Genomic DNA, 22,434 nt, shown 5'->3' on the forward strand with positions numbered 1-22,434 from the left:
CTCCTTGCCCATTCATGTACCCTCAGCTCCTTTACAGACTTGGCCGATATCACAGCAGTGGCTCAGGCTCCAATTAGTCCTTCTCCAGGCAAAATTACAGTGAGAGGGAATTTCAGTTGCCTCCCTCTTCCCCCCACTCTGCCTGCCTACCATGTATTATTCTGTCTGTCTGGTCACTCTCTGATTTCCCCCATCCGTTCATTTCCCCGTCATGTTGCTCACCCCCTTCCCCTGCCACTCTGTCTGCCCATCTGCCCTCCTTCCCATCACTCTTCAAGGAGTCAGGGGGCTCTGATAGCTCCTTCTGGTTCAAGCAGCCACTTCCCCTCCTCAACATCTCCCCCACACAGCTAGGAGAGCAGATGCTACTAGTGAAAGAGCAAGGTTGCCAGGTCCCCTTGCCCATCTGACAGGGGGGTTTGGAGGGCATTCCAGGGGTGGGCAGGATGTTGCAAAGAGACACTCTGGAATTTGGGCAACACTCTATTTTTTTTTTACCCTCAAAACCATAGTTTGCCCAAATACCAGGATATTCCCACGTGATGTCCCCAGCATGATGATGTCACTTCCAGGTGACATCATCATGTCGAGGATGTTGCATGATGACGTCCCTGTTTAGGGGAGGGGGTTCCCCTGCTGGCCAGCTGGTCCGTGGTGGAGGAGCCCACAAAACCAGGGGATCCCCCACTGGTACCTGGGGGCTGGCAATCCATGAAGAAGCATTGTCTTCACATGTGCAGAAAATATTCCTCTGTTTTTGTGTTTTCATGCAAAGTGGGGAGGTCACATGAGGTATGCAAAAATATGTCTTTTCTCTCTTCATGGCCCCGATCTACAGGTTTAAGTATCCACAGCCGTGTTGAGAATTAGATATATTGGTTATTTGCTTTTTAAATGGACATGTTTAGATCCTTTCTGTGCATATTGGCTATTGGTATGTATTGGTTTATGACATATTAATTTATTCTGAATGCAGATTTACTGTATAATGTGCAGCTAGTTTATGGCGTCTAATTTCTTTGTAAGTGCCAAGGTCTGTGGTGTAGCACAGGAATAAGCTTGGGTTAATTTTTATTGTAATTGCTTGGATGCAAGATCAGATCGATGATCCATCAGTCCAGCATCGTGTTTCCCACAATGGCCAACCAGATGAACCTGGAATACTTACACAGGGATTCAGAGACCCAAACCTTCCTCAAATGTTGCTCCTAAGGCAACTGGTGTTCAGAAATATGCTATCTCTGGTCATTGAGATATCATAGCTAAACAGATCATAGGACCAGGGAACCTTGCTACCTTTTGCAAAATGGCACTAGGGCATGCAGTTTTGCTTCATTAGACTGTCTCAAGGAAACAAAAGAAAGAATCAATTAGTCCATCTTAAATGCAGTATCTGAAGTGTACATTGCCAACTACAATTGGTTGAAGTATGATTCCCTGTTCCCTGTTCCACCCTGAAAAAGTCCTGTTCAGGAGTCTAGACTTCTAACTGAATTCTCAACACTCTCACCAAATTGAAGTTCCCAATATTCTTTCAGGCAAGCCACAAGAGATATCAAACTTAAGATATGTTTGTAGTGTATTATTGGCTCTTAACTTAGTTTGGTATTTAACATGCAAGTGGCTTCCTCTGACTTGTGGTTCTCATGGTTCCTTTGTCTCTCCACTGAATTACTGATCCACTCCCATATCTGCAGTGAACTAATCTAGCCCTTTCCCATTTTTCTCAACAGCTGCGTCCATTATTCTTGCAAAGCCACTGACTGCCATGAACTGGAGATTGAAAATGCGGTGGTGACTTGCACCAGCAGGGGGCACTACAATGGTGCCCAGTGCAACGTCACTTGCAAAACAGGCTACGTCCTCCAGATACAGCGGGTCGACAACCTTGTGAAGCACCAGGTCTGTTGTTGGAATGTACCATCCACTGTCAGATGGGTGGGCGGGGTGTGCTTTTAAAGTTCACAATACCACAACAGGCAGTTCAGTGCTTTGCTCTGAGGCATGCCATGGACAGGTGAGCTTGAAAGAGCTGTAAAGGGTAGCTCTGGAATGCAGAGCTTCCTATATTTTGATGGTATTTAACCATTTAAAGGACTGACATCCTGCTTTCTCAGTCTGTCTGTGCCCAAGGCAGCTAGCAATCAAGTTTCCAAGGCATTAAAATAATAATTCCAATAATAATAATAATAATAAGAGATTGGATTTATACCCCACCCTTCACTACCCAAAGGTTTATGGTTTCCTTTCCCTTCCTCTCCCCACAACAGACACCCTGTTAGGTAGGTGGAGCTGAGAGAGCTCTGAAAGAAACTGCTCTTGAGAGGAACAGCCCTGTGAGAACTTGTGACTGACTCAAGGTCACATCAGCAGGTGCATGTAGAGGAGTGAAGAATCAAACCTGGTTCTCCCAGATAAGAGTCCACACATTTAACCTCTATACCAAACAGGCTCTCAGTAGAATGGACCTGATGGGAAATAAGCAGTAGAATGCATCTGGTGTGAAATCTAATTTCTTTTAATCCTCTTCCATATTAAAACAAAAAAAAGTCACTGCAAGTAGAAAACTAACATACTAGTCCCAGTTTACTTTTTGATGGAATGGTTTCGTAGAAAAGTGCTCAAAAATATAAACCTCATACCTAGTGTTTGAAGCAATACTGTCTGTCCTGCCTCTTGATTCTAGGGTGGGGCCATAGCTCAGTCACAGACCATTTGCTTAGCATGCAGAAAGTCCCAAAATCAATCTTGGGCATCTACAGTTAAAAGGACCAGGCAGTAGGTGATGCAAAAGACCTCTGCCTGAGACCCTGGATAGCTGTTTGCAGTCTGAGCAGACAGTACTGACTGTGATGGACTAGTGGTGTTGCTCAATATAAGACAGCTTCATGTATTCTGCAGTCTGTAGTCTAGTCTTTAGACAGAAACAAAGATAGAGCTTTGTTACATAAAGTGGGTGAGGAGAGACTTCGCTCCCCCCAAATGTGCTTCTTCATTTGTTTACTTTGTTTACTTGCTGCATTTTATTTGCTGCACGCTCAAAGCAGCTTAAAGCAGCAAAAGCAGGGGTTTTTTTAAAAAAAAAATCTCAAACATCTTAGAAGACAGATTCGGGTGAGCAGCCTTGCTGGTCTGAAGCAACAGAACAAAGTTTGAGTCCAGTGGCACCTTTAAGACCAACAAAGTTTTATTCAAGGTATAAGCTTTCATGTGAATGCACGCTTCACCAGATGTCAGATATCTGATAAAAGAAAATATATTTTTTAAAAAGAATCAATCACAAAGCCCTCCCAACAGAGTTTAACAAATGAGAGAATAAATGTATAATTAACTTGTGGAACTCACTGCCACAGGATGTAGTGATAGCTATTAGTTTAGATGACCTTAAAAATGATTAGACAGATTCTTGGAGGACAGGTACACCAGTGGCTGCTAGCCATGACAACTAGGTAGAATGTCCATATTTAGGGGTAATGTTTTTTGGAGGGAGACAACCTTGGAAGTGTTCCTGTTGATAGGCTTTCCAGAGCACTGGTTGATCACTGTGGGAACAGGATGCTAACTAGATCATCATAGGTATATTCTTATATGCAGGGCTTTTTTTGTAGCAGGAACTTCTTTGCATATTAGGTCACGCACCCCTGATGTAGCCAATCCTCCTGGAGCTTACAGTAGTTCCTGTACTAAGAGCCTTGTAAGCTCTTGGAGGATTGGCAGCATAAGTGGGGTGTGGCCTAATATGCAAAGGAGTTCCTGAACAAAAAAACCCCTGCTTATATGCATGTTCTAAAATCTAAGTGATTAAACGTCAGCTTGTCGAAAGCATTCCCTGAAAGGGTAACCCCTCCATGCCTGCCAGAGAAGGGAGGATTGAAAGGCCACTCCAAAACAGCAGAAGAAGGTCATTGCACATCCTCAAGGCTACTACTGTGGCTCCAGAGTCTTTTCTCTGTAGTCTTGGCTCCTGTGGGGTGGGCAGAGTCAGTGAGCAGAGCGGGTTTTGTCGGCCCCTCAGTCCTTGGACTGGTTTCAGACCTGGACTGGTTGAGACTTGGTTGCCAGCCAGGGGCTGAGAGCATTAGTTCTTCCTACTTTTTTTTGCTCTCTGCTCATGACACCCTCTTTTTTCCAGACTAGGTGGTTGAGGGTGACTTATGGCAGCTTGTCATTTGGGGCAGAGGTTGGCCTACATAGGGTGTTAGTTCCGTCTCAGTCTCTGTGGTCCGACTTTTTAATTTTTGAAAAATAAATAAGAGGCAGCATTCTAGTCTCCATCTAGAGCAAAGGCACCATCTGGACATTCCTTGTGACAGATCTTACCCTGACATGGCCCCATCCCTGACTGGCTTCCTCTTGTCCCTTCCAGGACTGAGCTGGCAGCAACTCTTCCCCCCCCCCACCCCGCCCCTAGCGCTTGTTTACTCCTCTCTTCCACTGGACATCACTGGCTCTTTGTGCAGAAGACAAACCCAAGGTTTGAGCAAAAGAGTCCTGCCGTCTTTATGGAAGAAAGGGCTGCAGGGTGCATCTGTGCATGTGTGTGTGTGTGTGTGGGGGGGTTGTAGGAAGGAGCATTAATCAAGAAGAAAGTTGTGGGAGGTGGGCTACGCTCAAAGGTCTATCTGTGTTTTGTAAATATGCTGAACCCGTCATAACATTACCAAGGAGAGACGTTTGGTGGGGAGGGGTAGATGAGTCAGCCCTTTCAATTCAACTACCAAACAAATAGAGACCCTGCAAGCAGGGCCTCTTCCTCTCCTCCCCCCCCCACTCCACCCCACCTTCATTCACGCTAATTGGCACCAGTACCAGAACCCTCTCAGCAGCTGAATTTTTCTGCAGAATACAAAACAAATTCTCCAATGAGCCTGATTTATTGAACAGGGAAGTACTTGGAATGGGCCTTGAATGGTGCAGAGCACAAGAATCCACAAGACCAAATAAAACGGCACAATATGTTTTACCACGTCACCGTATCGTTTCAATTGCAAGGAGCCCCTTTATGCGGCGGGCGGGGGGGATCAGAGCCAGTTACCATGCCTGGTTTTGATCAGGGAACCCAGCTCGCAAGGCAAATGGGTACTTATTTAATTCTCCCCTCCTCTCCACTGAACTTTAGGGCCTTGAACATGTGCTGTTTACCAAGTCAGACCATCAGACTGTCTGGCCTGGTGTTGTTTCCTATAGTTTCGGATGGCTCTTTGGCCTCTTGTGTAAAGGACTTTTGCAGTCTGTTACCTCAGGTCTCTCCGCTGAAGCTTCCAGGGCTTGAACGTAAGACCTTAGGCCTACAACACACATACTCTAGATCTGAGCCACTGGCCTTGCCAATATGCAGCCAGTTTAAGCAGCGACTGAGTGAACACTTGTCAAGGATGTTTTAGGCTGATCCTGCATGGAGCAGGGAGTTGGACCAAATGGCTTGTATAGCCCCTTCTAGCTCTAAAATTCTATGAATCTATGTGGGGAGGGACAGTGGCTCAGTGGTAGAGCATCTGCTTGGTAAGCAGAAGGTCCGAGGTTCAATTCCCGGCATCTCCAACTAAAAAGGGTCCAGGTAAGTAGGCTTGAAAAACCTCAGATTGGGACCCTGGAGAGCCGCTGCCAGTCTGAGTAGACAATACTGACTTTGGTGGACTGAGGGTCTGATTCAGTATAAGGCAGCTTCATATGTGAAGTCAGACCATTGGGCTGTCAAGTCAGGTATTATCTGCTCTGAGTGGCCATGTCTCTCCAGAACCTGCGGTCCTTTTAGTGAAGATGCCAAGGGCTGAACCTAAGAGCATCTGGATGCAAAACATTTGTTCTTCCAGCTAGGACTGCCAGCTCTAGGGTGCGAAATTCCTGAAGATTTGAAGGGGGAGCCTGGACATAGTGGGGACTGGGAATGTGAGGGCCCTTAAAGGGGTATAATGCTGTAGAGTTCATCTTCCAAAGCACCCATTTTCTCCAGGGGAACTGAAATCTGTAATCTGGAGATAATTTATAATTCTGATTTATTTCCAGGCTCCAAAGCCCCCTCTAGCACATGGTGTGGCTTCCTACCTACTCTATTGTTGTCTACTTTATTGGCCGCTGCTTCTCAGGCAGAGAAGGTTTCCCCAGCATCTGCTGAGTGCCTTTCCCTGGAAATGCCAGGAATTGGATAAGGACTCTATGTAGCATGTTCTGCCACTGAACTATGAGCACTCCCACAGCTTAAAATGCAAAAGCTGTCTGGATGTTCATCATATACAACACATACACACCCACACACCCCTTCAGGTTGCAAGGGTATGGCCTTATGTGGAGAAACAGTCCTGAATTCTTTAAACTGCATCATCAAAATCTTTTCATTGGATCTAAGAGATCTGTTCACATCAGATTGGCTAGAGCTGTTGATGTGGGTAGACCCATCTCCCTGGCTGTTGGTGCCTAAACAAATAGGTACACCTCAATGAAACCTTGATTTGGGGCTTCTTGACCTGTGGAGTCAGGTTCTCATTCTCTAAGTCCAGTTGACTTTTTCCCATCCTGTGTATGTGTAAAGTGCCATCAAGTTGCTTCCAGCTTATGGTGACCCTATGAATAAATGCAGGGGTGTTAAACTCAGTTGTTATGAGGGCCAGATCTGACTTAAACGAGACCATGTTGGGTTGGGCCATGTGTGTACCTATTTAAGATTAGGTAGCAGAAATATAAACTTTTTAAAGGACACAGACAAACACATCTAAATATTTTTTTCTACCTTAAAACATGTTTAAAACATTAGCACTTGTTGGTCTTAAAGGTGCTTTCTTTGTATTTCTCCCATGGGATCCAGGGAACTGGACAAAGGAAGCTCTGCCTCTTTCCCTCCCTCCCCAGGGTATCAGGAGGAGGAGGAGCCTCAACCAATGGAGAAAACTGAGGTTTTGCTCTGTAGCTCCTGTGCGATTGAGCAAGCCTTGCAAAGCAAGTTGAGATGCAGAAGGAAACAAGAGAGAGGGAGAAGGAAGCAGACAAGAGCCAGTTGCTTGAGGGCCTGATTTGGCCCCCAGGCATGTTTGCCACCCCTGAATTAATTTATTCTAAAAAGTCCTATTGTTAACAGCCTTGTTCGGGTCTTGCAGACTGAGGGGCAGGGCTTCCTTGACTGAGTCAATCCATCTCATCTTGGGTCTTCTTCTTTTCCTAGCATTACAATCTTTTCCAGTGACATCTGTCTTCTCATAATATGACCAAAGCATGATAGCCTCAGTATAGTTATTTGAGCATCTAGGGAGAGTTCAGACTTGACTTGACCTAAAACCCACTTATTTATCTTTTTGGTGGCCTACAATATGCAGAAAACTGTTCTCCAATGCCACACTTCAAATGAATCAATTTTCTTTATGTTAGTTTTCTTCATTGGCCAACTTTCACACTCAGTGATGGGGAATACTGTGACATGAATTAATTTGATCTTGGTTGCCAGCAACATATCCTTACACTTAAGAATCTTTTCTAGCTTCGTCGGGGCTGCTCTTTGCAGTCTCCGTCTCCTGATTTCCTGGTTGCATGTTCCCTTTTGGTTAAGGATGGAGACAAGAAATAGAAAACTTTGAACAATTTAATTTTTTTCATTGTCAGCTGTAATCCTGCTTTGGCATTTTCTGCTTTATCCTTATCTGTTGTCATTTAAAGTTTTCACTGTTTTTTTTTGCCAGTAATGTAGTCTCATCTTCATATCTCAAAATACCTGATGTTCCTTCCACCAATTTTCACTCCACCTTCATATATATCTAATCCAGCTCTCCTCTTGATGTGTTCTGAATATAGATTGAAGAGACAGGGAGATAATATATATCCTTGTCTGATGCCTTTTTCAATTGGAAACCATTCTGTTTCTCCATATTCTATCCTAACAGAAGTCTCTGGTCCAGAATGCAGGTTGCACATCAGAACAATTTTCCCACCATATCTGATTTTTAACACCTTTGCTGTGCGTGTTTTTCTACTGTCGTTCCTCCATCTTCAGGACTTGTGTTATATTAAGGATGCCCTTGGTAGGTGCAATTTCCCCCATTCTGTTCCCCTGTTGTCCTGGATTCCACTCCTCCTGAACTCTGAATTAACTCAAATTCTTTTCAGAACTGAATCACAGGCAACTTGATGCAGCCTTCAGATCTCTCCATTTCTTTGCATTTCCCTCCCCCATGTTACCAAAGTGTAGGTGCACAATAATAGCATTGCAAAAAAAAAAAAAAAATCCTCACTCTTAACTAGGGGTTATTTTATATCCTCACACTTTTGACCTCAAAATCCCCGTTTCAATTTCACTTCTCCCTTGTAGCAATCAAATCCACAATTCTTCATTATTTACGTTGTTTTCATTGAATTTTTCGTGTAAAATGTGCACATAGAATTATTTGTGCATTAGTGGATCAGCATGGTATAGTAAACAAATGTGCATACAAACAGCATGCATTGTATAGGATAATACTATGTAAATGGAATATAATAAATTAAATGTTGCAGCTTTAGGTGAATGAGGAAACAGGGGGGGAATTGGACAGTCTAGACTTCAAGTGCTAGTGGAAAGTTGCCGACAATCTGGTGGTGGTTTGCCACCCATTCTGGGGCTCCCATGGGTCACTCACAAGGTAAAGGCAGACATGCATTTTAAAGCGTTTCCCAGGCTCAGAACGTGTGTTCCCATCAGTTTCGGCACACCTTCTAACATCTGTCTCTTCTCTCTTGAGCAATTTTTTCTGTCCTTCCATTTATTTTTGGTTCTCTCTGCTTGTCATTGTGCACTTTGTAGATTTCATTTGTACTGAGTAGACAGATTGTATGGCTTTTGTACACATTTTTTTTACATCGCGCACACAAAAAAAGGGGATAGAAATGTTTAGCATCATTGCCGCTTTTCTCCCATGTACGAAGCACACCATAATGGCTATCAGCTCTTTTGGACTGTTTTTCATGCACTGCTGTGAGCTTTGCCACTGGCTAATAAACAACCCCCTCTTCCCTCCCCCCACAACCATAATCTATTGGAACTAATACCTCCTCTCCTTCTTTCTCCCTTTCCCTTTCATTCATTGACACCCCCCATTCCTTCCTCTGTCCCCCCCATGGGCCTCTCCCCCTCCTCCTCACCCTTCTCCTTTACTCAAAAGCCGCCGCTCGGTTGGTGGCTCAGTGTCATCTCTTTCTCTCTTTGCTACTGCCACTGTGGTCGGGAGGTGCTATTTAAAACCTGACAGCTCCTTAATGCTCTGTAAAGGTTTCATCAATCATGCCAGGAAGAGAAAAGGCCTGCCTCATGTGGGTTCAATTAGAGGCACTGTGGTGGGCAGCGCACAGAAGAAGATGCCTTGAGAACACAGCAGCAGGCCTCTGGCGGAGAGGGAAATTCACAAGCAAGAAAACTGGGTTTCTGTACTCAGGCCCTGCTAAAAGAGGAGACCTTTTTTTTGTTGTAGGGAATGTTGCATTGTTACCCCCTGTTCAGGGGATCCAAGGGAACTCCCCCCAGCTTGCATATATGTTTCTGGTGGGTAGTTGTGTTGGTCTGAAGCAACAGAACAAAGTTTGGGAATAAGCTTTTGTAAACATGCACACTTCTCCAGTGCATGCATGCAACAGCTTATACCCAGAATTAAACTTTGTTGGTCTTAAAGGTGCCACTGGACTCAAACATCTAGTTCTGTAAAACGTTTTGTTTTTGTTTTTTTTTACACTCCTCTAATAACAGTGCTAGAAGATGTGGCTTAAAGATGTGCCATGCAGGGAAAAGATCCCAGTGTCACTCATAGGCATGCCTGGCCCAAGGATTTTTGATGCCTTACTAGGTGTCAAGGGGTCTTGCCATGTTTGCTGGGCCTTGGACTTTTCTAAGCTCTGTAATTCTGCTGGGAATGTGCGGGGTTGCTTTTGCCTGCTTGCTTTCTCTTTTGTCTGTAACGCATGAAGTATCCACTCCACCCTGGTAGGGAGGGTCGTGTCTGGGATTCAAGGACATGATATCTCCTAGCAGAGACTGTCTTGGCACCTGGTAGCGTGCAATGGGGGGCTGGGTGAGAAACTGTTACCATTGCTTTGTGTGGACTTTTTGCTCTGAATTTTGGCAGGCTTCTAATGGTGCAGGAGAGGGTATATAGATCTGGCTTAGAGGGTCACAGTCAGATCTGACACACAGAGTTATACGTGTTATAATGTGTATCAATAAAACCTTTTTCTGAAACTCAGCAAGAGGCCTGATTATTGAAGACCGCTCAGGAGCTGACACGAGACACATTACCCCCTTCCCTTGCACTACCTGTGGCCCACTGGCTCCAACAGAGGGAGGGAAGGAAGGAGTAGGCTCACTGTGGGCTGCCCCCTGGAGCAGGAAGGTGGGGTGGTTTCTAACAGGGTTGGCTTTGGCAGCCCCTTCACCTCTGACATCCTTAGATGCACCTGCTTTTAGTCCCTGTCTTTAGGTCTAGTCCCTGCTTTTAGGTGTTTCTAAGTGCTGGCAAAGAACTTTCTTTGCCTGAGGCTCTGGAGAACAGCTGCCTGTCAGAGTAGACAATGCTGAGCCAGATGATAAACTTGGTAAATGGCAGCTGCACGTTTCACGGGCAAAAGACCATTTATGTCCCCTGTGTCAACCCATTCCTTCCGTAACTGTTGTGATAATAAGTGCTTGTGCTGATGGAGGATGTTTTCCAAACTGGGGGTGGGATTTGGACTAGATTCATTGTATGTTGGGTGCCAATTTTTGGGAGGTATCAGAAACTACAAGACTCAGACATCCCGAAAGGAAATGATGCTCAGGATTGTCCAAACTATTTCTGTATTTACTTAACAAATATATAATACCCCACTCTTATTTCTGAGGCAGCTGAACAAGCTCTCCCCAACCCTGGTTCCCCTGGGACAGTTGGATGTGGGTGGGTGTTAAATCTGTCATTTTTTTTCACTTTAACAACTTTTTTGGGCGGAGGGACCCTCAAAATGACCCCAGCTTTCCCAGAGAACTTCCTAGGAAGCTCAGGAACAAAATGAGCACAAAATAAGCAAGAGTTAATTTGCCAATCATTGGACAGGGCCTGTGGGAGTGTTCAGTGAATCTTAGCCCTCTTATCCATGCCACTTGAAAAAGTTTAAATGCCTATTAATTCCTATTCCTATTAGATTTTTACAAAAAGCAGGTCTGAGACCAGTAATCCCCTTTGTGGTTTTAGGCTTAACTAGGACTAATTATTTCAGCATATTACACCTGTTTTGGAACAATAGCATTAGCTGCCCATGTGTTTCTGGGCTCAGTTTAAGGCACAGATCTTGGCTAATTGGTTACCTTAATTTCAAAACCTTTTGATAAATGGGTGTGGGATATGTGTTGATTTTAGTTACATGTACTTCTGCTAAATTACAGCAGAGAAGGGAATATTGTTCCAAAGACTTTGCAGGAAAGTAGATTTTTGAGGAGGGATTTAAAGGAATTGTGACGGGTGGTATCAATCCAATGCCTTGGAAGGCAATTACAGACATAAGGGGCAGCAAAGGAGACAGGCTGGATTTGTTGGAGGGAGAAGAGGACTCTCAAATAGGTAAGCATGGCAGGAGAATGACAGTCTCAGGAAAGATGAATTGATATATGTGCTGTGGATTAATCCGACCATTGATTTTTGCTCTCTAAAGAAAATAAAACTAGTTTTAATTTTAAAAGATTGAGGCTGTAGGTGTCATTTAGAAGAGCTATTTTCTCTGACAGCTGGTTTGGTGTAGTGGTTAAGTGTGCGGACTCATATCTGGGAAAACCAGGTTTGATTCCCCACTTTTCCACTTGCAGCTCCTGGAATGGCCTTGGGACAGGCATAGCTCTTGCAGAGCTGTCCTTAAAAGGGCAGCTTCTGTGAGAGCTCTCTCAGCCCCACCTACCTCACAGGGTGTCTGTTGTGGGGGTGGGAAAGTAAAGGAGATTGTAAGCCGCTCTGAGACTCAGAGTATAGGGAGGGGTACAAATCCAGTATCATCATCATCCTTTTTCTCCATCATCCCTCCTCTTCCTCCTTCTCCTTCTCATGCTGTCTTAGAAGAGATAGATCCCTGCTGTTTAGAGATGAAGTTTACACATAGGGAAAAACATTTCTTACAGAACTGTATGGGACTTCCTCTGCCTCCAGCACATAGGCAAATGCCTCTCCCACTGTCATTGTGAAAAAGGCATTTCCAGCTATTTACAGCACACAGGGACTGCCTTTTCCAGAAGTACCTTATAGGGCCTTCGTAACTGATTCATCAGATGGTATGTTTTGGGAAGAGGTTATTACATGAGAGTGAAAGACCTAAAATTGTTGCTTTGAATCTGAGCTGAAAACAAACATAAATGTTTTTACCTGCTTACTGTCTTATCTGTTGCTTGCAAACATCCCCCCACTCCCACCTGCCATTTATACTTAAGTATGACCAGTTTGGAAAAGTGGAAACCGAAGAATTGTTGTTCCATTCTCTCAGCTCCTTCCCAGGTATAGAGGTACCTGTTCCTACCCAGGGTCAGTTGTTTATAGAGAAGACTCCCTGTTTCAGATAGGTATGCTGGTTTGGCAAAATATGTGTGCACAGGGGGAGAACTGGTGTGCCCATTTGGGGAAGCCACTACACTTCCCCATACAGGAGGTGCACCAGAGAACTGCTTTTCTCATCCAAAAGCAGCTATATATCAAAGCCAGACATATCCGAACCTGCTGAAGCCATTAGGACATCTTGGCAAACAGGGATTCCAGTTCCCTTTGATGTGTGCTAGAAAAATTTCCCCCTGCTTTCATAAGCTCACATCAATGCTTGGCAGAGCACGGCTCCACCTCTGCCAGCCCCTCGAATCAGATATCTCCCTGGGGCATAGTCCTGCAGCCGGTCTATCTGCCTTGTGGTAGGTATGGCCTCTTCCTCTCTCCACGAATGCGTGTCCCATTCAGTTTGGATCTTTGCAAGCCCTTTATTCTGGAATCGCTGTCCAAATTGGTGGGGGAGGGGACATATTGGCATATAGTGAATTGCAAGTAGTTATGATTTCAAATCTCTCATCCATGCATTTTCAGCTTTAACATTTTCAACTTTTGATTTCACTTCTCTGTAAACTAATAATTCTGGAGGTTTGCACCCTTTTTTGTTTGCTTCCTTACTATGCATTTTCCCTGCAAAATATACACATTTTTTTCAGTATTTTTATGCTGTAATAAATCAACATTATAAATGGAATGTATGTTATAAAAAACAAGTACATTGTAAATAGATATGTTTACTATAGAGATTACCTATAAAAACTGTATGCAGTACAAATAGATCCATAATACCAATAGGTAGAGTATCTGCCAACATAATATAAATGAGTATTTAACGAAATAAGGATGTTTTGCTCCTCCTGTTTTGCCAAGGCTCAATATTTCACTATTTTTTTTTACCCTCGCCTCTTCACCCGAGGCTGTCTATGCATCAGCTGCAAAGCCCAGGGTCCAAATCATAAGAGATTTTAAACGATTAAAAGGTATCAAATTCTAGACATCACCAATATACATTGATCTTCCTCCTTTTAGCTGGAGTCCAGCATCACCATGACATGTGTGGATGGGAAATGGAACAAGCAGGTTGCTTGTGAGCCCATCGACTGCGGCATCCCCGACCAGTACCATGTCTACCCGGCATCCTTCAATTGCAGCGAGGGAACCACCTTTGGCAAGAGATGCTCCTTCACATGCAAATCCCCAGCCGTGCTGAAAGGTAATAAGAAAATAGGAAATGTCTGGTCTAGAATGGTTCTGGTGACTGGGAAATTAGCATTCAGTGTTCTTGCAAGCATGGGAAGCAAAAGCCAGGAAGATGGCAGGTGTGCTGCAGTTGTGGAGGTTGGATGTTGGAAACCCAGATTCAAAATTCTGTACTGCCATGAAGGTTCCTTGGTGGTTTCTAGGGGCCATAACCACCTGCTTTGCTGAAGTGTGCCTGTCATGCTTTCAGGGAAAGGTCTTGCTAACCCCAAGTGTCAATACATTGGATCTTCCAGCTTCTTTCCACTAGGATGCAGGCCTTGGATTTAGCGGGAGCTTACAGGAGCACAGCTCCTGAACTTTTCTGAGAGTTCCACCTCCTCCTTCCCACCTTATGCAGCTGCATAACAACCCCTGGATGAGCTCCACCACCTATTTTTCTACAAAATGACCCCTGCTAAGATGGATTCTACTACCTGGGGTTTGAGCTGGTGGAACTCTGAGCTAGTGGAGGAAGACTTTCTCCATCAAACAATAACGGAAGAGAAGTAAAATGCTCCAGTCCGACTTTTTTTTAGTCTGTGAATTCTTAACCTCAGAAATGTTTTAAGGTGAACAGAGCAGTTGTTTTCCACTTGAGCTGGGAAGCTTTTACCTGCTTTCAGTGAATCCCTTTCTAAGGTAACTAATGCATTACCACTTAAATGACCCGTTCCCATTTTAAGCACCCAGCTGTGCTCAGTTACAGAAACTAAAAAGGGGTCTTCAGGAACATTTAAGCATGGCAGGGTTTGAGAACAATGTTGAAAAATCTGCAATTTTAATCAAAAGAAGGCAACAGTGGGCGGGTTATGTGTAGTGTTTCCTGTAAGCTAAGTTAGTGTGAGCTAGCTCACAGTTTTTTAGCCTCTGGCTCACACATTTTTGGCTTAGCTGAGGAAAAATGGCCCCAGAGCAAACTAATTTATGCAGTAGCTCACAGCTTTAATGCCAGTAGTTCACAAGGTAGAATTTTTGCTCGCAAGACTCCACAGCTTAGAGGGAGTATAGGTTATGTGGATGGAACTTGGGCAGGACTATTTTGTTCAGGGCAACCACCACTGGCACAGTTTTATTTCTAATGCATCAGATTTTGAAAATAAGCTTTCAGGTTTTCGTGGTAGTTTTCATGTCTCAAATTAATGCATAGTTATGGCAAGTGGCATTTCAGGTGTGGCAACACACTCACCGGCTCCGTCTTGCCTATGGCTCTGATTGGCATGGAGCTCTTGCCTGTGCCCTGCTTGGTCAGCATGAAGCTACAGTACAAACTAAACTGGGCTCATTAGGTGAAAGGCAGGATATAGACATAATGGTATTAGCGTGAAAAATAAAAACAGTATAAATGAACGAAGGCAGAGGGATTTACTATTCTAGATTTTTAATATAGAAATCTGAGCTGTACAGTACCCTAACTCTATGCTCAGCTCCGCGAAGGCTTGATTGCAAGGGTCTTTAAACAAATTTAGGAAAAGTGAAACAAAGTACCTCTTCGCACAACATTGAAATAACTTCTGGCGCTCACTGCCACAGAACTTAGCAATGTAATTGTAATGTACTGAGAACCGAGACGGTTTGAAGGCAACATTCTTTATTGGGGAGTACATTACCAGACAAAAGAGCACGCTTATATACATCGCCCGGACAGCCCCCCTGGTTTGACCCGGCCAATCCTGGTCAGTCCAAACTTCCCGCCACAGGTCTTGGTGGGCGGGGCGAATGGCGAGCTACATCCGGGGACCCAGGGGTCGCCTTCTGTAGGGCTCACCATGCGGTACCATCTTAAGTCAATACATAACAGTAATTAAGTTCCATCAAGTTGCAGCCGACTTGCAACCCCTCAGTGGGTTTTCAAGGCAAGCAGAGGTGATTGTGCCATTGCCTTCCTGTGCATAGCATAGCAACCCTGGTCTTCCTTTGTACTAAAAATGGCTGGCCCTGCACAGCTTCCGAGTTCTGACAGTCTGGGCTATTCAGGCTGCTTCCACAAGCTTAGAGGGTTTAAAAAAGGACTTAGTCAAATCAATTGGTATTCTGAGTTTGGAGATCTGAGCTACTAATTTTATTGCAATAGTCAAATTCCAGAAGAATTCTGCTGAGATGCAGCTGGCTTCCTGTCTTGAATGAGACCCAGGAAGCTGGTGTGGCGTAGTAGTTAAGAGTGCTGAGCTAGGACTAAGACAACTGGGTTTGAATGCCTGCTTTGCCATTGAAGTTTGCTGGGCGACTTTGGACTCATGGCAACCTCTCAACCTAATGCAATTCACAGGTAGTGGGGAGAACAGGGATATAAGCGGGGCTTTTTTTGCACAAAAAGCCCAGGAGGAACTCATTTGCATATTAGGCCACACACCTCTGATGCCAAGCCAGCTGGAACTGCGTTCCTGTGTGTTCCTGTTCAAAAAAAGCCCTGGATATAAGCTACTTTGAGTTCTGCTTAGAGACAATAGTGGTATATAATTAAAAAAATAAAAATAAAACCCATATGACGATGGTAGCTGTTGAGGCTAGCTGAGTGACCCATTTTCACTTAGTGAGCAGCTGTTCAGTTTGTTGGACTGCACAGCCTGATGGAAAGCAAGAAGGAAACTACAGGGGGGGGAGGCTGCAAAAGAGGCAAACTTGGGTCAGATTGCACATAGCAGTAGCTTCGTAAGAGGCAAAAGGCAATACATCTTCAAACAGTGCCGAATCAACATTTTGAATAGAGATTCAGGGCGTTTTCGCACTGACCTTAATCGGCAGCGACGTCCCTCTTCACCGCGCAGGATCTGCGCGGATTTTGCACCAATTGCTGCGGAGCACCCGGAAGAGCCGCAAAGTCCCGCGGCTTTTGCGGCGCAAATGTAAACCGCCAAAAACCAGTTTACATTTGCGCCAGTTTACATTTGTAAACCAGTTTACATTTGCGCCAGTTTACATTTGGGACTTTGCAGCTCTTCCGGGTGCTCCGCAGCAATTGGTGCGAAATCCGCGCAGATCCTGCGCAGTGAAGAGGGACGTCGCTGCTGATTAAGGTCAGTGCGAAAATGCCCAAAGCCCTCTGGACTGCTATCTAAGAAGCATGCTTCCAGAACTCATCTTTTATGAGCAACAAATTCTAGTTTATCATAGGCAGTGTTCCCTCTAAGCTGAGTTAGTGTGAGCTGCTTTTTAGCCTCCAGCTCACACATTTTTGTCTTAGCTTAGGAAGGATGATCCCAGAGCAAACTAACTTATGCAGTAGCCAAATCATTCACTCAAAACTTTAATGCCAGTAGCTCTTGAAGTAGAATTTTTGCTCACGAGACTCCATAGCTTAGAGGGAGTATTGATCATAGGCTATTGGTCTGCTGTGCTCATCTACACAGGGATGATTTTTAAGGTTTCTCATCCTTGCCCTTTCTACCTGGAAATCTGTGTTTATGTTTTGCTTCTCCCTTGCATGAATCAAATCCTTGATTCGTTTTCTCTTTCCTCACATTCATTTTTCCCCTATAAATCATACAACATATGCATACATTGCATATATAAATGATGTGCATTGTGCAGATAAATAGTGCATTAAAAACTGCACAAAATATGTACACAGTGGTGTGTGTCTCCTACCACTCCTTGCACAGAACATGATTTCCCTGTGTCCCTTTCCATTCCCACAGCCCCTTCTAACCTCTGGAAAGACCATTCTCAGGGTCACTGGACCAGTGCAGCAGAATGCCAGTTGGAAGGACTGGAACATTGAAGGAGGCAAAGTCATTCCTCTTTCCTCTTCTACAAGTGCAGACAAAAGCCTATGGGGGAAAGAGGTCGATTTCATCCCCCTGTCCCCCATTCCAGGCCACTGACCTGCGTGGCTGTTCCTCCACATGGATCCTGTGACCTCAGGAACAGGGCTGCCATTTCCCTGCTGGGGTTAGGGGCTTCCCTGCTGCCACTAGACATTTCCTCACCTCCACTCAGCTGGCTGGTGGACGGGAAATATGGTGGAACATCTGCAGCATCCTAAAACACTGATGTTATTCTCCGTGCTCTTGGAAGTGACATTATCACATCACTAAGCACACCAGGAATGTTCTGCTATTTTGGGCAAAATCCAGGGCTTTTTTTGTCGCAGGAACTCATTTGCATCTTAGGCCACACACCCCTGATGTAGCCAATCCTCCTGGAGCTTACAGTAGGCTCTGTACTAAGAGCCCTGTAAGCTCTTGGAGGATTGGCTACATCAGGGGTGTGTGGCCTAAGATGCAAATGAGGTCCTGCTACAAAAAAAGCTCTCGCAAAATCTATGCCTAGAGTTTTGTCCAAATGCCAGAGCATTCCTGCCGTCCCCTGGTGGCAAGCTGATGTCACGTCTGGGTGCACAGGGAGTGATGTTAGTGCATTGCTAGCAATGTCATTACATCACCAATGAGCTCCCCCCACTCCCATAGTATGTCTCCCTGCCGGCTGCCAGGCTGTGCCTGGCAAACCTACCAAGGGATTATCTTTCCAGGGGTCAGAAGAGGCTACAGAAACATGGGAGAGGACCATGAGAGAACTCCGTGAGCCTTCCATGCATAGATGGGTTGGATACACACCAATACTAACGAACCTCCCAACCCAAGAGTGAAAAGCAGAGAACCGAAACCATTGACTACAATATGAACAACTACGTAATGAAGCAGAAGAGGGAACATTCTCTCATTCCTCGTTCTAAAATAGCCTAAGACTTATGATGCTTGCTGCTTCAGCATGACCACAACGCTTGGACAGTAGTTGTCAAAGCGAAATGGGTAAGAGAGTTTCTGGATGCCCAATCACCACCAATGACTAACAAGGCTCAGCCAGAAAGCTTCTTGAGACAGGAGGCTGGATGACTCACTCCTAATTCAATCACTGATGTCATACAGGCCACTGTTTTTTAATGTCACAGTTCATCACCCTGCCGTAGCAAGTATGAGATCATCCATGCTGGACCACGGACATGCTGTGTGAGTCAGGCGAGAGAAAACAAAGCAGCTGGCTCAGAAGCCAAGGAGGTTTTTTGGGGTTTTTTTTTTAAACTGCACAAAAATATCTTGACAGCTCACCGTGGTCAGGAGAGACAAGGGATTTTGAAAGGCCTGCAAGAGGTCTTTCTTCTCCTTTGTTTTCTTCTGGACATGGCAAGATTTCTGAGTATCACCTCTTCCTTCATTTACAGTGTTGATTTCTCAGGCTATACACTTCTGTTTAGGTAAAGTACCTAATGGAGAAGATGATGATGATGCCGCAGACGAAGAGAGGCTGCTGCCTATAACAACACCTGTGAAAATAAGGCAGTTTGCCTCTTAGGGTATCATGATACTTTGGAGAATCTTTCACAGTACATATGATTACAGAATTCTCCCCATATTTTGGGGAGGTTCTAAATGAATTGATCTTGTTTATGGAGTGACACTCTGAAATGCAGTGGACTGAAGAAGGCGTAATATAAATAACAGATGAATAATAGTACTTGGGATATCACTTTATGCATTATGTTAGACATTCAAAACTCAAGCGGAAGGGGCATTTCATTGAAAAGTGGACACAAAAGAGAGCATTATTAGAGAGGCTTGCAACATTTCTGATTCAGAACACACTGTGAGCATAACTCAAGGACCAAGTTTTGTCCTAGGCTGTACCATTTCAGACCATAGAGGAGGACCTCACTCCATGTCTGAATGCTTTCTCCATCCAACAAAAAAGGGAATCTGAAAATTAGCCTATCAGGGAGGCAGAATTTCCTGACATCTAGGTTGCTCTATTCCAGGGATATTTGGTATAGAAAAGCATTCTAACAAGTGGTATAGACTAGACAGTGGTTGCCCATGTAAGTGACAACTAGGCCCTGTCTCTCAATGAAAAGAAGATGATGATATTGGATTTATATCCCGCCCTCCACTCTGAATCTCAGAGGCTCAGAGCAGCTCACAATCTCCTTTATCTTCCTCCCCCACAACAGACACCCTGTGAGGTGGGTGGGGCTGAGAGGACTCTCACAGCAGCTGCCCTTTCAAGGGCAACCTCTTCCAGAGCTATGGCTGATCCAAGGCCATTCCAGCAGGTGCAAGTGGAGGAGTGGGGAATCAAACCTGGTTCTCCCAGATAAGAGTCTGCACACTTAACCACTACACCAAACTGAGGGCAAATCATCTAGGAATTGATTGTAGGCAGGATAACAAGCAGGGCTTTTTTTGTGGAAAAAGCCCAGCAGGAACTCATTTGCATATGAGGCCACACCCCCTGACACCGAGCCAGCCAGAACTGCGTTCCTGCTCAGAAAAAAACCTTGATAACCTTGATAGTGCTCAGAGGGGCAGCTTTTTCTTTCTTTCTTTTTTGCCATCAAGTCATAGGTGACTTATGGGGACCCAGTGGGTTTTTCAAGGCAATAGACATTCAGAGGTGGGTTGCCAATGTCCACATCAGCCCTTCTGAATACTGTCCAGGGACAACCCTGCTCAGCTTCTGAGATCTGATGAGATTGAGCTAGCCTGGGCTATCCAGTTCAGAGGAGTGGTAGACTAAGAGCTGAGATAATTTGGGTTCAAAACCCCTCTCTTTCCATGGAAGCTTGCTGAGTGACCTTGGGCCTGTCACATATTCTCAGCCTAACCTACCTCACAGGGTGATTAGGATAAAATAGAGGAGGGAGAACAATGTGGCAAGCTGCTTTGAGGCCCCGCTAGGAAGGAATGCAGAATATACATTTAATCAGGGATTTTTTTTGTAGCAGGAACTCCTTTGCATATTAGGCCACACACCCCTGATGTATCCAATCCTCCCAAGAGTTTACAGGGCTCTTAGTGCAGGGCCTACTGGAGGGCTACCTCAGGCGTGTGTGGCCTAATGTGCAAATGAATTCCTGTTACAAAAAAAGAAAAAGCCCTGCATTTAATTGCATATGGAATGAAACCAGCGCCTCAGTTGGTGATATGAAGTGGGATGGCCTTCGATTCACCAAGTTTCTCATAACCGTCTGCCACGGCTAATGTTACCATTTGTCCTTCACAGGAAACAACAGTAACCTGACATGCATGGAGGATGGGCTGTGGTCCTTCCCGGAGGCCCTTTGTGAGCTGATGTGCCGAGCACCTCCACTGGTTCCTAATGCAGATCTCCAGACCTCTCGTTGTCATGAAGGAAAACACAAAGTGGGGTCCTTTTGTAAATATAAATGCAAGCCAGGTTATCACGTCCCCGGCCCTTCCAAGAAGCCAAGGAAGTAAGTGGAATTGCAGCTAGCAATGCTAGTTCTCCCCCCTCCCCCACATACAAATGCAAAGGAACTGAATGAAGGCCTCAGAGGATGCTGGGAATCATTTAAAAGGTAGAGAGTTCAAACTGAATTCCAGCAACACCTCAGGCTGATGAAAGATTCCTTGAACTAAAGTCCCAACCTGAACACCTTCCCTGCAGCCAGTTCCATCGGAGAAAGGTTGCATGCCATTCCCATAATTTTCATGGCCCGCAAAATTGTTTCTGGATGATCCCAACACTGGGGCAGGTTTGGGCCAAGTTCTAATTTGTAAAGCAGAAAGGTGATGACTGAATGCTGAGTCATTTTGGAAATTGTTACCCACTTGCTACCTGGTTGCCGGCTTGACACAGGCCTGCATATTTTGTATCCATCCAAAACATTACCAGCTCAACAGCGTTTGGGGTGAGCTCACCTGCAAAGAATGATGTATGTTTGTGTCTCCAAAGGATTTTTCAAACACTGACTGCTGGGGGAGGGGGGATCACACCCTCTATGCAAGCAACAGCCACAAATGCATGACAAATGAAATTGGCATCAATTCCTGGGGTTTGTGAGGTGAATTTTTTTTCAAAAACGTACGTCTGATTTTGTACTTTAAAAAGCCACGGAGGAACATACAATAATGATATGAATAAAGCATATTTTGAAAGACAAACACAAGCAAAAACACAATACAACGGAACTGTCAAAGAAACCTCAAGGGGAGACCCAGTAAAATCAAGGCATTTCAATAAAGAAAACAGCAAAATCAACCCAGAAAAGTCTGGCAAAGAAATGTTTAAAAGTTTTGATTTGATGCTTGAATGAAATTAATGTAGGTGCCTCATGAATTGATCAAGGAGGGACACAGTAAAGGTGTCACTAAGACCCAGCTTGATCTCATCAGCTCTCGGAAGTTAAACAGGGTTGGCTTTGGCTAGTATTTGAACAGGTGACTTCCAGGGAAAACCAGGGGCATGACATAGGCAGGCAATGGCAAACCACCTCTGAAATGTCTCTTGCCTTAAAAACAAGTCTAGCTCGCCACCTAGTGGTACATAATGCTAAAAGATCTAGAACTTCTGACTGCCACACAATCTTAGGATCTTCCAGCTATACTACACACTGCCATATGATATTTAATTACTGGAAACGCCCACCTCAACTCAGTGGGTGTGCAGAAAAGACTCTGCTGCAGACCTTAAAGAGCAGGCATATTCAGGAGGGCAGCAAGCCCAAAATTTTTTGAACGTTCCTTGCCTTGAAAACCCCATGGGATCACCATAAGTCAGCTGTGACTTGACAGCAAAATGACAACAACAAATAACGTCTTAAACAGGCAAGATGGAATTTGAGTATAGATTCTGTTCCAATACTGCATTGCCTTCTCCCATGGTTGAGAACCTGGAAAAGTTTTATATCTCAAAGTGTGGCCCATCCTTTCGTTCATGGTGCCTTTTCGAAGCTGTCCAAGTG

General features: G+C 44.7%; 1 protein-coding gene across 1 annotated transcript in view; it reads left to right on the forward strand.

Annotated features, from left to right (window-relative positions):
- PAPPA (pappalysin 1) overlaps window positions 1-22,434 on the forward strand; it is a 334,943-nt gene that overhangs the window by 228,001 nt on the left and 84,508 nt on the right. Inside the window, exons 14-16 of the mRNA XM_060251617.1 lie at window positions 1,734-1,902; window positions 13,527-13,710; window positions 20,733-20,943. Coding sequence (XP_060107600.1) covers window positions 1,734-1,902; window positions 13,527-13,710; window positions 20,733-20,943 — 564 coding nt within the window. The remainder of the gene's footprint in view (window positions 1-1,733; window positions 1,903-13,526; window positions 13,711-20,732; window positions 20,944-22,434) is intronic.

Source organism: Heteronotia binoei, chromosome 12, assembly GCF_032191835.1.
Source record: "Heteronotia binoei isolate CCM8104 ecotype False Entrance Well chromosome 12, APGP_CSIRO_Hbin_v1, whole genome shotgun sequence".
Taxonomy (NCBI): Eukaryota; Metazoa; Chordata; class Lepidosauria; order Squamata; family Gekkonidae; genus Heteronotia; species Heteronotia binoei.